The sequence below is a fragment of the Zygotorulaspora mrakii genome, chromosome 7 (genome assembly GCF_013402915.1).
Source record: "Zygotorulaspora mrakii chromosome 7, complete sequence".
Lineage (NCBI taxonomy): Eukaryota > Fungi > Ascomycota > Saccharomycetes > Saccharomycetales > Saccharomycetaceae > Zygotorulaspora > Zygotorulaspora mrakii.
The window spans coordinates 768,720-785,130 of NC_050725.1; the positions used below are offsets into that span (position 1 = coordinate 768,720).

The 16,411-nt window shown below is 37.4% G+C and overlaps 4 protein-coding genes and 1 non-coding gene across 5 annotated transcripts; 2 read left to right on the forward strand and 3 right to left on the reverse strand.

Moving 5' to 3' along the window:
* Window positions 1-34: 34 nt before the first annotated feature.
* Window positions 35-2,608, reverse strand: HPR1 (Hpr1p; the record flags this gene model as incomplete). The annotated part of the gene is made up of 1 exon (XM_037290347.1): window positions 35-2,608. One exon carries the CDS (start codon window positions 2,606-2,608, stop codon window positions 35-37), a length of 2,574 nt encoding a protein of 857 aa, XP_037146242.1.
* An 825-nt stretch (window positions 2,609-3,433) lies between these two features.
* On the forward strand, window positions 3,434-5,779 carry AVL9 (Avl9p; the record flags this gene model as incomplete). The annotated part of the gene is made up of 1 exon (XM_037290348.1): window positions 3,434-5,779. One exon carries the CDS (start codon window positions 3,434-3,436, stop codon window positions 5,777-5,779), a length of 2,346 nt encoding a protein of 781 aa, XP_037146243.1.
* Window positions 5,780-8,849: 3,070 nt separating this feature from the next.
* On the reverse strand, window positions 8,850-10,766 carry RGP1 (Rgp1p; the record flags this gene model as incomplete). The annotated part of the gene is made up of 1 exon (XM_037290349.1): window positions 8,850-10,766. One exon carries the CDS (start codon window positions 10,764-10,766, stop codon window positions 8,850-8,852), a length of 1,917 nt encoding a protein of 638 aa, XP_037146244.1.
* A 188-nt stretch (window positions 10,767-10,954) lies between these two features.
* HG535_0Gtrna11R lies at window positions 10,955-11,027 on the reverse strand. The gene has a single exon. It is a non-coding gene; the product is annotated as a tRNA-Arg (tRNA).
* Window positions 11,028-11,671: 644 nt separating this feature from the next.
* YCF1 (ATP-binding cassette glutathione S-conjugate transporter YCF1) lies at window positions 11,672-16,210 on the forward strand (the record flags this gene model as incomplete). Its single annotated transcript, XM_037290350.1, has 1 exon — window positions 11,672-16,210. One exon carries the CDS (start codon window positions 11,672-11,674, stop codon window positions 16,208-16,210), a length of 4,539 nt encoding a protein of 1,512 aa, XP_037146245.1.
* Window positions 16,211-16,411: the final 201 nt, after the last annotated feature.

Genomic DNA, 16,411 nt, shown 5'->3' on the forward strand with positions numbered 1-16,411 from the left:
GATTTAAGTAGTTACAAAGTAATTCCAGTATCTTTCACAATTTGCTGATGCCTGGGCCACTTGGATCACCTAAGTCAGGCTTTTCAAGGGCATTACTCCCCACAATGGGTCCGGAAACATTACGAATTTCCGGATCTCTGTCCTCACCTTGAGATGCATTTTCTCTTATCTCTTTCTCATTACTTTTCTTATCCTCGTGGATTACGGGCATGTACTTGTCTTCAATCGCCCTCTCATCCACGCTTTTGTGTAAAATTTCACCCTCGTTCTGGTTTTGCGATTTCTCATATCTGTCTGTTATCACGATTCTCTCTGAATTAATAGTCGGTCCAGTTGTTGGCATCTGAACCATTAACTCTGGACCATCAGCATGCTTTTCTCCACTTTGTTCATGAATTGTTTGGGCATGATGCAACACGAGTGGTACTGAATCGTTTGATGTCCCCTCAGCAGTTGATTCCTTTGAGACTTGAGATGCAATAATCTGAGAATTTCCCATTGAGTTCGTGCTTTCTGCCATAGGTATATCAATTGAACTATCCTCACCTTGTTCCTCTTTCATTTGTGTATCAGGCTTCAGCTTCTTATTTAAGGTCTCCTCTGGCTCTGCACCGTAGGGACGTGTCCTTTTTTGTCTCTGTTCCATGTATGCTCGTGCCTCTTTCAGTTTTTTACGATGAGCAGAATTCAGCTTTGCTTTTAGACGTTCCAGTGCAGCTTCCTTATCTTTAGACTGTTCCTGTATAAGAGTGGCATCAAATAAGCCTGAAATACCAACTGTTTCGTCAACATCGTTGAAAGAGAACAAGTACTTTGACCTTAAGGAGCGCAAACTCTGCCACTGCTTAACAATCTCGTCCTCTTGAATAATATCATTCTTATCATTTGACATTAAATTCCATTTTTCTCGCAAAATCTCGAAGTGATCTTCTGCTGTCAAAGGCTTTTTATCTATCAATTCAAGTCCCGTACTAATCTTCCAAACATTGCTCATTGCTTTGTTCCCTAATTTTATAAACCCAAACTTTTTAAACGTTTCATCAGAAGCTATTTTTTCCAGCGGATCGTTATTGTTCTTGAAGTTTTGAAATTGTTTGAAGCCATCTACCTTTGATTTCAGATAATCGCTATCAGAAGCAAGAAAATTTTGAAGTATTGACAGAAATTGCCCATCCCGAGACTGGTAAAACTTGACTATCCGATTATCAATTATGTGACTGCACAAAGCCAGTGTCTTCTTGAGGTTTCCATCAGTTAGATTTGCAAAATTTACGCTCTTAGATGGTTTCTCTTTCTGGTAGCAGCTTTTGTAATAATTTTCTACCTCTTTGGAAGTTAGAATATTTCGAATTAATGCGACTGAAAAATACAACTGCATTAAAAATTGTTTCCGATAAAAATCGTTCTCCAATCTCATCATTTGTTGATAGAGGCTGTTCAAGTTAGATATTGATATATCGAATAAAGTTGGCTGAACCATAGATGAAATGGACTCATCAAGCTTCATATACTCTTTCCAATAGTCGGCCCTTTCATCATTAATTTTCTTGGAGATTCTCATATACCTTGGAGCCTTTTTTGGCATAGTCTCGAAATTAACCGGGAACCCAGAATTTAGCATTTCATTAATATCAGAAAGCTTGCCATGCGATCTTCTCAAATTTTTATAAAAATCTTCCTCAATTTCAAAAATTGCATCGAGCAAAGGCGTCAGTAATTTGTCCATTTCAATCTTAAACTCCAGTGGCTTGTAGAGAAACTCCAAGGGGCAGCTAAGCAAATTGTCAAAAACATAATTATAGTCTGTGGCAAAAACATTTTCGGAAGAATTGTCTGTTTTTGCTGAGCTGGTAATTGTTTTGTTCCAGGAATTTCCCGAGCTTTGCTTATTAGAAATCAGCGCAGATCTATTGAAATTTGACTCTTCATAAATCGGCAGAAGTTCTGACACGAACTTTTCAAGCTTGAATTTCATCTCATAATGTAGAGGCGTATTTAAGAATGTGTTGTTTTGAACGGTGTTTAAGGTATCATTCCAATGACGCAACTTATCAAAAAGTGGTTGTTTGTAACTAGTCAGGTTAGTCGTTCCGGGAGGCAAAAGATCTAAGCTATTTCCCATTTTAAACCACTCCATTCGTGACTCCGGATATCTCCAGAATTCAAGCAATGAACAAGGCCATGCCAACAGATCTGTCACCGTGCTGAAGAGACCAAAGAATGAAATGCACCATAGACCACAAGTCTTTCTATAGCGTCTTGAGTGGAAGCAAAAATCAAGTACACCTGCACAGATGTTAAACCTGTGCCTCATATTCCTGCCTGGAGTTCTTTTCTCCTGCTCAATGCCTTCTTCATCTTCAGGATCTGTCTCCATCACCAAAGTATCAGTGATAAGTCTCTTCAAAACCACGTCCACCAACGTATCCAAATTAGTTACGGCAACATCCTGTTTAATCAAGGGCTCCCATTCTAATCGTAAAAATTCTGCGGGGAAAGAATTCTGATCCAGTGATTCATCCATGATGTTCTCTTTTGAACCTGCATTCTCGAACACAGGAAGTGCAAAATCAACACATTTTTGTACCACATTTTCCAAGGATGTCATAGCCCTTTCAATGTTACTGGATGGTATGTGTTGAAGTAGAGTAAGCTCTAAATTTTACCTCATAAGGTTTATAGATAGTTATTATTATATCGTTATTATACAGTTATGGTATTTCAATTCAAATCGTTAACTGTGACCCGTATGAATAACATCCGCACTATACGTTTTAAGCTACTGGTACTGATCATACCAAGTTATGACCCCAACAGCTTTATCATGGTAGCGATTTTGCTTTGTGTGGTTTCCCCTTTGTCCTGTTGGTCAAAACACAGCTATTTTCAGGTGATCTAGTATGCTTAAGACTATCACAACATATATATGTGTGCCGTTTGACACAAACTCTGCAGTCCGCAGGAGTAATCGGTAGGATTTCCTCTGGGGTCCTTAATGTTTGATTCTTACATCGATTACAAGAGAATTGTTTAGTCTATTCATGTTTAGTGCTCGATCGTCTTATGAGGTGGCAAGGATTGCGAAATTGCAAGTTCTTGAGTTTAAGACAGAGCATATCCAGATAAATACTCTTCGTCTTGAATAGGTATCGGAAGGGCGGCTAATAGATTCTTGTGAAAGTAGCAGGCTCTTTAAACGGCTTCGAGAACTTGCAGGGCTACTATCGTCGATTCGTCATTTCCCGAAAAAATAAGAGTTCCAGGTAATACAAAGCATGCAATGACAAGATAGAACAATCTCGACTTGTCTAATCAAAACTCGGTGAAACCAGGCATATCATTGAGTAGTGGGAGAGGTTAAAACTCGAGCCATCAGAGGAGCCCTTCTTATTACTGTGTCTTTATTCAATAGAATAATAACAAATTAAAAGTGATGGAGCCGGTTATACTAGGACTGTGTTTAGTTGATTTTCATCATACACGAGGTCCAGAGGTTGAGTACTGGTATGGATTACCAGAGGGAACTGATAGTAGCAAAATTTGGCCAAATTTGCCTTTTCAAGCGCTACCAGATGGATCACATTCCTTCAAGGAAACTTTCACATATTTTACATTGCTCTTTAATGAAAAGAAGAAATGTAGTCCCCCAAATGGTGCAACCGATTTGCCTGAAGGTGAGCTCAATCATTACACTACTTTGTTTGCTATCTCCTGTTCAAGACAGATAAGAAGTGATGAATTGACCCATAAGGATAAAGATATAACGAGATCTACTGTACAAAAGGCAATTGTAGTGATCTCCAGACAGCCTATCTTCGGGCAAATTAAAGACAAGTTAAGTTTGGTGACTAATGCTTTTTTTTTGCAGCGAAACTTTTCTGATAGATCCATTATATCCTCTCTTCATGGCAATCTTATATCGATTTTTGATCCATTACCAAGTAATCTGCAAGACAGCCTTTTCTACGTTGGGCTGTCACTTCGTCGGATAATATACGAGTTCAAAAAAGACACATTGATCCTTCTCAAAGCAATCCTATTGGAGAAGAAATTAGTGTTTTACGGTACAAACGTGGAAGCCCTGTGTAATTTACAATTTGGGTTAATTAGCTTAATACCAAATTTACTCTCGGATCTGGAAAAGTCCGGAAGTCCTCAGATGTATGATTCCTGTGAAGGTCTGAAAGCTGCCGACTCATTTAAATCGAGTGACAGACAGTCCGTGCTACGATTTTTAGGCTTTCCCTTAAAAATTTTCGAAAAAGGTGGTTTATTTGCACCTTATACTCCACTTCAACAAATGGATGATATCAGTTCCACCAATACAGATTTTTTCGTGATTGGGAGTTCAAATTCATTACTCACAGAACAAAAAAGCGAATTTTGTCACGTCTTTGTTAATGTGGATGACTCCTCGATAGAAATTCTTGATAAAACTTTGCAGCCAGCTTTGCAGCTCTCTGGTCACGATAAAAAGTGGATTGAATATGTTTCAAATATGGTAAGTGAAACTTGGAATGAGAACGATCTGTTCACACCCAAGAATTCACAATTCGAAGGTAGTGAAGATTTTTTGAGGTGGCAGTTCGAGGACTATCTGACTGGTTTACTTTCGAGTGTTAAACTAAGTGATTACATTGAAGTTCATAAAAATAATTCAATGGTAATACAGTCTATTCCTGATAACGTCTTGAATTCTCACCCTATCAATTTGTTCAATGCAAATTGGGTTTCTCGATGGAAAGAAACTCAAAACTACGAGATTTTCAAGGGAAGTACAGACGATAGGCTGTTTGATATTTTTCCCCCTAAGCATGCATATAATGGAATTGGTGCATTTGGTGTAATACAGCAAAAGTTGGCTGCTACGTTTCAAAACTTGAGAAAGAGTAACAGCGGCAGCAGTATAGGAAGTTCCAAGGTTAAGACAGCAGATTCTTCAGAGAGTATTGAGCAAGACGACGTTTCGACCAAAAGTACAGTTGCTGCGGCTCCGGAAACTTCACAGTCCTCAAGTGAGAAAGATCACAATATTTGGTCTTCTTGGAGAGATTACTTTAATGTAAAGAAGCAAGGTAAAAAAGGCGAACCTGATCTTGAAATCAAAGCAACCCAACATTTGAATGATAGTTCATCGACTTCGGTGGCAATCGGCAGTGCGCTATTAGGATTAGGACTGCATTTAAACGACAAGGATGAACGGATGCATGAAGATGAATCAAATCTTGAAAAAGAAGCACCTCACCAAGGCGAATCAAATAATGAAGCTAAATCAGAGCATAAAGAGGAATCAGATCTTGAAAGTGAAGCACCTCACGAAGGCAAATCAAAGAATGAAGCTAAATCTGAGATCGAAGATGAAAGTAATCAAAAAGGTGGAAAAACTTCATCCCAAGACCAACATCGTATACTAAATGAGAGCAGCAATTCAGAAACTAAAAATGACACAACAGATACCCAGAGAGACAACTCTAACATTGAAAAAGAAATTAAGAATGACATAGCCAATGGGGGACGCTCTTATGAACAGAATGAGACCAAGGAGGACTATAAAATAAAGCAAGCTAATACAGGCAACTCGAGTCATGAAATTACCATCAAGGAAAATGACAACAAATCTGAAACCAAGGAAGAGGAAGGTAATAAATTTGAAACCAAGGAAGACGACGATAACAAGTCTGAAACCGAGGAAGACGACGATAAAAAGTCTAAATCCAAGGAGGATGAAGAGGCCGAATTGCCCGGTCATCAACAAGATGATAACTTCCAAGCAGCATGAAAACGATGCGGTTGATTTAACTGAAAGAAAAAATGATTCCCATGAAGCCATTCTACTCTCACCAAATGATGCATTCACAGATGATCTCATAGAAGTAAAAAAAGAAGATAAATTTAATGCGTGCCATTTTAAATGCATCGTCTTTGTGTTCCATATTGACTGATGTTTTTTCAGAGCTAGACCAGATACTACCGCGAACATTGGGCTTCCCATTATTCGGGGAATAATGTCTGTTTTCTTTCTTGTCTAACAGGAAATATTTTTTTCGGTACTCTTTTGAATTCAAACGCAATTATCCACACATAGCCTGGAAGGGGTATCAACGGCGGTTCGTTCAAGCATAAAATAATAAATCCCTCAAAGCATTCATAAGTGCACAATATCCTGATGATGTTAGATTCATTGAGAGGGTTTAATTGCTGCCAACTGTTGTTAATCGTATAGCTGCTTCAGAAGTACGGACCAAGACTCTGCAGCTTGCTCAAAATAGCTATATAAGAGATAAACCTATAATTAGTAGCATATTTACTTGCGAATCTGCAATTGTAATGATTTTTGTAATTATCATAAGAGAAACCGAGAATCTTCCTGACGCCAAGAAGACGCTCAGAACACTATCACTTCAACCCTGTTCCACGTTTGGTTGAGTGCTTTTTCAGTGCTTTTCAGTGCTTTTCAGTGCTTTTCAGTACTTTTCAGTGCTTTTCAGTGCTTTTCAATGCTTTTCAATGCTTTCAATGCTTTTTAGTGCTTTACAATGTTTTTCGGTTACCTGAAGCATTCACCACAACAGAGCTACGCATTCAAAGAAATCCAATTCAACCTTGCCTACAAGCGCACTGACTTTCTTCCGTAATTTCACTTTTATAATATCACCATCTCAGCTTTTCGAACATTGACAATGATATATACTCGCAAACGCAATGAGGTACTAGTGAGGCCAACCGTTTCAATACAAACGCAACACAACTAGCTTAAAAAAAATCTGGATGTTTCTCAGAAGATGTATTTTCATAGTTGGTACCACGGTTGCCTCATGCCAATTTGCATAGAAGATTTCTATGCATCTTTTGCTTTTTTTTTCGGAGTGTTTATCTTTCCCCGCGTCGGATGAAAATTCCTGCAAGGGTTGCCATTGTCACGTAAAAGGAAACGTATATGAGAGATATATCTTTTGTCACATTGCATAATAACACTACCATTCCAAAAGCATCGCTAGGCACCAGCTCACCCTACTGTGGAGATGTTCGAGGTCGCAGAGAAAAAGACTTCTGACCTAGATAAGAAATACATCGAACGGTGATCAAGAGAAAATACAACGTCCCATGGATAGCGTTGTTGGCAGAGCGAGTTCCTTTATACGCATGTTAGTAGGAAGGGGCCTTTTTCGGTGTTTTTAACCTACAATTGGATCTTGTACACCTCCGATCGTTGACTTGGATTGCGAGGAAATGGTTCCCCCTTTTTTTTTTTGAGACATGCACATTTCGTGCGTTCTTTTTGAATTTGCTCTTCATCAATTGCTCATTTACATTGATAAGCACTGTGAAGCAAATTTTTAAAGATAATTGAGAAACAGATGTGACCTCGGACTGTATTTATTGTCCCAAAATCCCTCGTTCAACCAACCAATCAATTATTCATCAAGCAAGGTAGACGCAGGTCATTATTCTATAACGGCGAATCCTGTCGGAGATAATTTGTTGAAAATATTTTGCCATTGACTTCAAACGGTTTATTTTGGGAAATTGAGTTGGTTGAGGATACCGATGATTTCTGTGTTTTTTTGAAAGACGAAGGCTGCCAGCAACTGCTCAAAAAAGCGATAATTGCTTATTAGCGTGGTGTGCAATATAACAAATCGTTCCGCTACAACTATAGATTGCACTCTATGTACATTGGGGCAGGTAATGATTTGCTTTTTCTTTAAAAAATCGCTCACCTTTTACTTCAAGGAAATCCGAGTTATCAACCGTAGATCATTTAATTAAGTTTTAAAAAAATTTGAATCCCATTTCAATATTCCTACACATTTAATCCATATAATTTCAAAATGCTAAAAATGTGCTGTATTGCTAACCGTAGCAGTGGTGTATGTTTTTTTCTTTGACTTCGTAAGTATTGTTTGAAATGGGTGTATCAAATTATCGATGATATCAAAAACATCACCTGCTCTAATGGTATTTAGCAGTCAGGGTGTTGAGATTTGGTTTGAGATTATGATACAAAGAGGATATGCTATAAGAAAAGACCTGGGGAACTCAACAATGGAACTTTTCGACAAAAGAAATGAAGTCAGAGGAAGTCGTAGCAGAAGATCAATCGATTATAAAGGGTTGGCGACCAACAATTTATCACGAATCGTTTACAATTCGAGAATGTGCCTATCGAGGAATCTAGGGCACGGGTTAATAAAGAGCTGTGCTGGTGATTTTTTGGAAGTAGAACAATAGCATAATACCAACAGGAACAGCTAAGGATGAAAATATTTTGTTAATTATCGTGTTAACGGTTCAACAGTGTAATCTGTCAGGTATCAAACTCAATTTTTTTTCCAAATATTTATACTCAATTCGTATAGTTTTTATTCCATTCTATCCATGATATAGAGAATAACCGACTGATAAGATATCTCTACAACTTAATATCACTATGTTATTATCAATTTCTCTTCAAGCTAGTATCAATGACCTGAAAGTAATTCACTATTTCAATACAGAGGTCTAAGGACCCCAGTAAAGTAAATAATACCTAAATCGTTTTTGTGTATTACGGAACTTGAACAGGATACAATTGAGTTATTGGATAATTATTAAAGATTTCATACACGTCACCTTTACAAGAATAGAGGACGTGACTTGATATTATTTGTCGTTTCATGTACATTTCATACTGAATAAGGCTGCGTTTGCTGCCCTCCATTTCTGATCTCAAATATATGAGGACATGAGGTTTGCATGGATTGTTCATTTCCAAGTATAATGTAAAAATATTGTCCTCCACTTTTATGCTCATGCACCAAGACAAAAGGATGTATGTAGTACAAACGATGTATTTGAAGAAATCTCACTTACCAACCACCAAAATTTCGTGAGCTTGGCAATAAGGGAATTGGAATATGACAAGAAAATTCCTCGCCTTCTAAAGTTTCCTTTGCATGGAATAAAACGCCCTTTTTATCTTCGTAAAACTGTTCTAAGTTTACGTTTTCAATTCTGGGAACAAGTACAAACTTGAGAACTAACATCCATTTAAATTGGAAGATATCCGTTCTGAATTGACTTGGTAGTTGAGACATTGGTGTCTTTGGTATAATCAATTTCATCGGTATTGAATCACATTTGTCAAAACAAATGCAACGAGCTTCATAGAATTGATTTCCCTTAGGTTTTGAAGTTTTTATGCTTTCAGCTGCATAGTTCTGATTGACCAATTCAAACGCTTCAAGGGAAACCGTTACGGCACTAAGCTTATGTAACGGAGGTGAAGATTGATCAATTTCCAGCACTAGATCAATATCATCTGCAGTTGTGTAGAATGTATTTGATAATATAAGTTTCGTGATTGATTGACCATTCCAATTTATTTGGTATATATTTTGCGGGTTGGAAATTTGAGGAACAAGACCTATGCTGCTGTCTTCAAGACCATCACTATTCTCCGTGACAGTATTGAAGTTCCAGTTTCTCAAATTCAATATATTATTTGCGACAGAGTTTGGTCTTTGAGATAGATATGAAGTTTCATTGCTATGTGGCAGATCGTTTGCCTCATTTGGGAAAGGTTCTTCGTCGAGACTTTCAAATTGCATTTTCATTTGTAAGTCAACGAGTTCTTCAATATCTCTCTCACCATTTTGATTGGATTTGATTAACTGAACAAAATTTCGCTTTAATTTTTCTGCACTATCATTTTTCTCATGGTATAGCATAGAAGAAGACATTCTTCTAGGAGTAGCTATGAAGCTTGATGACAGTCTTTTCTGACTGTTTGGTTTTTGTTTTATTTCTTTAACGATTGCAGGTTCCAGAATTTTGACCTTTTGGTTCAGTTTGTAAGTATATTGACAACCCATTGGACTCACATAGGGTGCTACAAATATTGGTACGTGAATTTTGTATTCCTTTACATCTGCCAGTAACAATTTCCCAACACCAAAATCCAAATTATAATTTATGGATACGTTCTTTGAAATGTTATAAGTAGGTGGTAAATCCATAGGAAGATCTTCGGTTTTCAATCTGAAAGTTTTTATAGTTCCAGGTTCTAGTGTAAGTTCTGTAAATAGAAGAGTTTGCGGTACAAGTAGAATGGGTGATTTTTTGTATTCTGTACTATAATTTGAATTTACACCTGCTAAGAATAGGTTTCCCTCACCGAATAGACTTGAAGGGTCATCTTGCAATGCATGATGTTTCGAATTGAGATATTTTGCCAAACTGCTCCCACCATCAACCGTATCTGTGTTACTATCACCACCATGTTGTAAAAATGCGTCCATACCCCCACCTACCATGCTTGTATTGTCTAATTTAAATTCTCTGATAAACTCAGCATCAAATTGGAATACACCATATATTTGCAAATATCCGGAGATTAACTCTATGGGTTCGTGCAACTTCAATTGCTCCTTTAATGTATCTATCATCTTGTGTTTCCTCTCCAATTCTTTCTCTTTCAAGTCGTCACCATCTTTATCTACGTTTAGTGCCTTCAGTAGAGATTTCATAAGCCATGGCTTGTTCTCTTGGTTTCCGCCGTCCTGACTACCGTTCCCTGCACCCCGCTCTCTACTCTCACTCTCTACCTCTTGTTGCAGCGTCTTTATCGTGTCACCTATTGTGAATAGCTCATCTTGTGATCCCAGATGTCGTATTCTTACCACTAACGATACAGGCTCTCCCGCAAAATAGGGATTAGACTCGTGAACAATTTCAACTCTAACATTTTCAGCTACTAGAAATGAATCTATACGGTGGGAATGCATTTCAACTGCAACCAAAAATAGAGAGACGCGGATTGCTATTTCGGTGATCCTCTCAGATAAAAGTTGGCTTTCCAGTTCTGATATGCCACCGCAATTACAATGCAGAATATCGATTTACCTTTTCTGCGAAGCTTCATTCGACTACCTGAATAGAAAGACCAGGCTTTGAACAAAAAATAAAAATAAAACTTCCCCGCCAGGACTCGAACCTGGAATCTTCTGGTTCGTAGCCAGACGCCGTGACCATTGGGCCACGAGGAACAAGTTTTTATTGAAGTTTTAATTTGAAAAGGCTATCATAACAAACATGTACAATACAAAATGTCCCTAACACTATAGAGATGGTTTGCATTTATGCTGTTTCAATCACTTCCTTGTCTGTTTAACCACACTTAAATAAATGTGTTGAAATAGATATTTTGAGATCCTTCAAATCACATGAAAAACATATTAGTTAACGTGTAACATGATCCAAACCAAAGGACAGGTCTTTGCAAATTCCAAACACATTCAGTGTGTAAGGATACGATGAAATATGCTTTGATATGGCATTTCAGCTTGAATTATATTCATAACTGACACTTTTATTACTTGTGTATCTGGAACGTGACTTTCACATGACATTTTGCCGTTGTTCTTCTTGGCCGCTTTAGGGTAATTTGTCGCAATAAGAGATATTATCAATTGAAACGATGGAATTAGTTGCTCGGGCAGATTTGTCATCTGTGGAAGAGAGTAGCACATTTCGTCCAGGTTAGTGTTTATATAGGATTTTCAAAGGGCTGAATTACTCTTCGCAGGCTGGCAGAATCGATACTTGCAGCAGCAGTGGAACCTGGACTTGATAGACTTGAACATTTGGTGCTCTTGTTAATTGGAACCCCTTAGGTCGGTAGTCTGTTATCATGGAAGAAGTATCGAAATTCACATCTTTTTATACTGAATGTACGTTGTGCAAGTCTAAGGAAGGTTTCGGTCCTATTTCATTTTATGGGGATCTTACGCAATGTTTCATAGACGGCGTTTTGTTGAACTTTACAGCAGTGTTCCTTCTTGTGTTCGGCACAAAAGAATTAATTAGGCTACTTCGAAAAGAACATGTGGGATTCAGATACAGAACCAATTGGATTATCTTCTGTCGAGTAACTCTCGTGGTTTTACAAATTTTTTTCGTTTCGTACTCTACTTTGCTGGTAGGGAAAAGACAGCAGGATGTTGCATATGCCAGTGAGTCGTTGCTGACGTTATTGGCACTGTTTGACGTGTTGGCATTGCACTATTTTGAATATTACAATTCGAATGTTTCGAGCGGAATAGTTCTGTTTTTCTGGCTATTCGAGACCTTCGGCCTAGCAGCGAAGACTCTCAATTTTGGTATCAGGTACGTTTATGAAGATAAATGGCAATTCGGTCATCTCTACTTCATTTTAACGCTATTTCAGGCTATCAACAGTTTCTCAATTCTATTGCTAGAAGCAATTCCAAAAAAATCATTACTTCCATATCAAGTGGTTCAGCAGTACAGTTCAAAGAGAAAAGTTAATCCATACGACAATGCTAATGTATTCTCTAGGATTTCGTTTTCATGGATGACAGATCTGATGAAAACCGGTTATAATAAGTATTTGGTGGAAACAGATTTATATAAATTGCCAGAAAATTTTGGTAGCGGTGATCTTTCCGAAAGATTTGAACATAATTGGCAAAATCAGATCAAACATAAACCGAATCCCTCTTTAACATGGGCGCTGTTCAGAACTTTCGGTCTTCAAATGGTGGTTGCAGCTATTTTCAAAGTCTTCTTTGATTCTTTAGCCTTCATCCAACCTCAGTTGCTGAAGATTTTAATCCGCTTTGTGACTGATTATAATGAACAAAGGAAAGATTCATTTGTCGTATTCGATAAAACCAAAGAAATCCCACTGGCGAGAGGATTTATGATTTCTATTGGAATGTTTTTGGTCAGTTTCACTCAGACTTCAATTCTTCATCAATATTTTCTCAATTCCTTCAATACAGGAATGAATATCAAAAGTGCTTTGACATCTGTTATTTACCAAAAAGCTTTGGCTTTATCGAATGAAGCTGCAGAAATGTCATCTACTGGTGATATTGTCAATTTGATGAGCGTTGATGTTCAAAGATTGCAAGATTTAACCCAGTGGATTCATTTGATATGGTCCGGTCCTTTTCAAATTATCTTATGTTTGATATCACTATATAAACTGCTGGGTAATTCAATGTGGGTTGGTGTTATCATCCTTGTAATTGTTATGCCATTAAATTCTGTTCTCATGAGGACACAAAAAAAATTACAAAAAGTTCAGATGAAGTATAAAGATGAAAGATCACGTCTAATCAACGAAATCTTGAATAATATCAAGTCTTTGAAACTGTACGCTTGGGAAGGTCCTTACAAAAAGAAATTGGAACATGTCAGAAATGACAAAGAGCTAAAAAATTTGACTAAGATGGGTTGTTACTATGCTTTCATTTTCTTCCAATTTAATATTGTTCCATTTTTGGTCTCCTGTTCTACTTTTGCAGCTTTCGTATTCACCGAGAATAAGCCTTTGACCACTGATTTGGTTTTCCCAGCTTTAACTTTATTCAATCTATTGGCCTTTCCCCTAAACGTCGTTCCAAATGTTCTTTCTAGTATGATTGAAGCGTCGGTATCAATCGGTAGATTGTTCAATTTTTTGACGAATGAAGAGCTGCAAAAAGACTCTGTTCACCATTTGGCAAAAGTCAACAATATAGGTGACGTTGCCGTTAAATTAGGCGATAATGCAACATTTCTATGGAAACGTAAGCCTGAATATCAAGTTGCACTAAAAAATATCAACTTTGAAGCTAAAAAAGGTGAATTAGCTTGTATTGTTGGAAGAGTTGGAAGTGGTAAAAGTGCTTTGATTCAAAGTATTCTTGGAGACCTCTATAGAGTCAATGGCTTTGCTTCAGTACACGGTCGTGTGGCCTATGTTAGCCAAGTCCCATGGATCATGAATGGTACAGTTAAGGATAACATTCTGTTTGGCCACAAATACGATGAGGAATTTTACAAATTGACCATAAAGGCATGTGCTTTGACCATTGATTTAGGTATTTTACCTGATGGTGATCAAACTTTGGTGGGTGAAAAGGGTATCTCATTATCCGGAGGTCAAAAAGCTCGATTATCTCTGGCTAGAGCTACGTATGCTAGAGCTGACACTTATTTATTGGATGATCCATTAGCTGCTGTTGATGAACATGTTTCTAAGCATTTGGTTCAGCATGTTCTTGGTGCACATGGTTTATTGAAGAGTAAAACAAAAGTTCTAGCAACTAATAAAATTTCTGTTTTATCAATTGCCGATTCTGTTACTCTTCTCGAAAATGGTGAAATTATACAACAGGGCTCAGCTGAAGAGATATCTGTTGATGCTGATTCTCCTTTGTCCAAACTAATAACTGAGTTTGGTAAAAAGAAAACAAGTAAAAGTAATGAGACTTCGTCCGCTAGTAGCTCAGAACGTGAAAGCACAGTACCACTAAAAGACGAGCTAGAAGAATTGCAAAAACTAAATAGTATGGATATGGATACAGATACTGCTCTGAGTTTGAGAAGAGCCAGTGATGCAACTTTACGTAATATCGATTTCGATGACGACGAAAATACAGGAGCTAAAGAACATCGTGAACAAGGTAAAGTCAAATGGTCAATTTACTTGGAATATGCTAAGGCATGTAACCCAGTTAATGTTTGCATCTTTTTATTCTTCATTGTTCTATCTATGTTTCTATCTGTTTTAAGCAACATCTGGTTGAAGCATTGGTCTGAAATTAATTCTTCTCATGGATCTAATCCTCATATTGGACGTTATCTTGGCGTGTACTTGGCATTGGGTATTAGTTCCGCACTAGCTACTTTAATTCAAACTGTTATCCTGTGGGTTTTTTGCACCATTCGAGGCTCCAAATACCTTCATTCGATTATGGCTAATTCCATTTTGAGGGCACCAATGTCATTTTTTGAAACTACGCCAATCGGACGTATTTTGAACAGATTTTCTAATGATATTTACAAAGTGGATGAACTGCTTGGTAGAACGTTTACCCAGTTCTTCATGAATGTCGTGAAAGTGTCTTTCACTATTATTGTTATTTGCGTTACGACATGGCAATTTACCTTTTTTGTTATTCCTATGGCTGTATTATATATTTACTATCAGCAATATTATTTGAGAGCATCAAGAGAATTACGTCGCCTGGATTCTGTCACTAGATCACCTGTTTATGCTCATTTCCAGGAGAGTCTTGGTGGACTCTCAACTATAAGGGGCTATGGACAGCAAAAAAGGTTCATTCACATAAATCAGTCACGTATTGATAATAACATGAGCGCTTACTACCCTTCTGTGAATGCGAACCGTTGGTTAGCGTTCAGATTAGAATTCATTGGTACAATCATTATTTTTGGCGCGTCTTTCTTATCCATACTGAGATTAAAGTCTGGCACTCTAACACCGGGAATGATCGGTTTGTCGTTAAGCTATGCATTGCAAATCACGCAATCGTTGAACTGGATCGTAAGGATGACTGTCGAAGTTGAAACTAATATCGTCTCAGTGGAGAGAATAAAAGAGTATTCAGACATCAAAAGTGAAGCGCCCACTATTGTAGAAGGACATAGACCTCCTTTGACCTGGCCTGCTGAAGGTGACATAAAATTCGAACATTATTCCACTAGATATAGACCAAATTTGGATTTAATACTGAAAAACATTGATTTACATATCAAGCCGAGAGAAAAAATTGGAATTGTTGGAAGAACCGGTGCTGGTAAGTCCTCTTTGACATTAGCTTTATTCAGAATAATTGAAGCTGCGGAGGGTCGTATTATAATTGATGGGGTTCCAATAAATGAGATTGGGCTTTATGATTTGAGACATAAGCTCTCTATTATACCTCAAGACAGTCAACTCTTTGAAGGCACGATTCGTGAGAATATCGATCCAATGAACGAATACAGTGATGAGGAAATCTGGAGAGTGCTGGATTTATCACATCTAAAGGAACATGTTTTAGCAATGAGCAAAGAGGGCTTGCTCACTCAACTGTCTGAAGGTGGTAGTAATTTGAGTGTTGGACAAAGGCAATTGATGTGTTTAGCTAGAGCATTGTTGATTCCCTCTAAAATATTGGTTCTTGATGAAGCTACTGCTGCAGTTGATGTTGAGACGGATAAGGTTATCCAAGAGACTATACGTACAGCGTTCAAAGATAGAACCATTTTAACGATTGCTCATAGAATCAATACTATTATGGACAGTCACAAAATTATCGTTTTAGATTCTGGTTGCGTTCGAGAGTTCGATACACCAGAAACCCTGTTGAAAAACAAGGATTCGGGATTTTATTCTCTTTGTAAAGAAGCAGGATTAACAAAAGACTCATAATAAAATTATTTTTATATGAGATTCATATAACAGTACTAACAACAGACTCCGTAAAAAAAAAGTTCTATAGCGGATCTATGTAGCAGCGAAAGACTCATAAAAGAAATAGTCCTATAAGAGATTTTTATATTTTAAAGTGTTTGTTTTTTTAGATTTTATGTTTTGATGATTTTCTATTGTTTCTGGGCACCGTTCAACAGA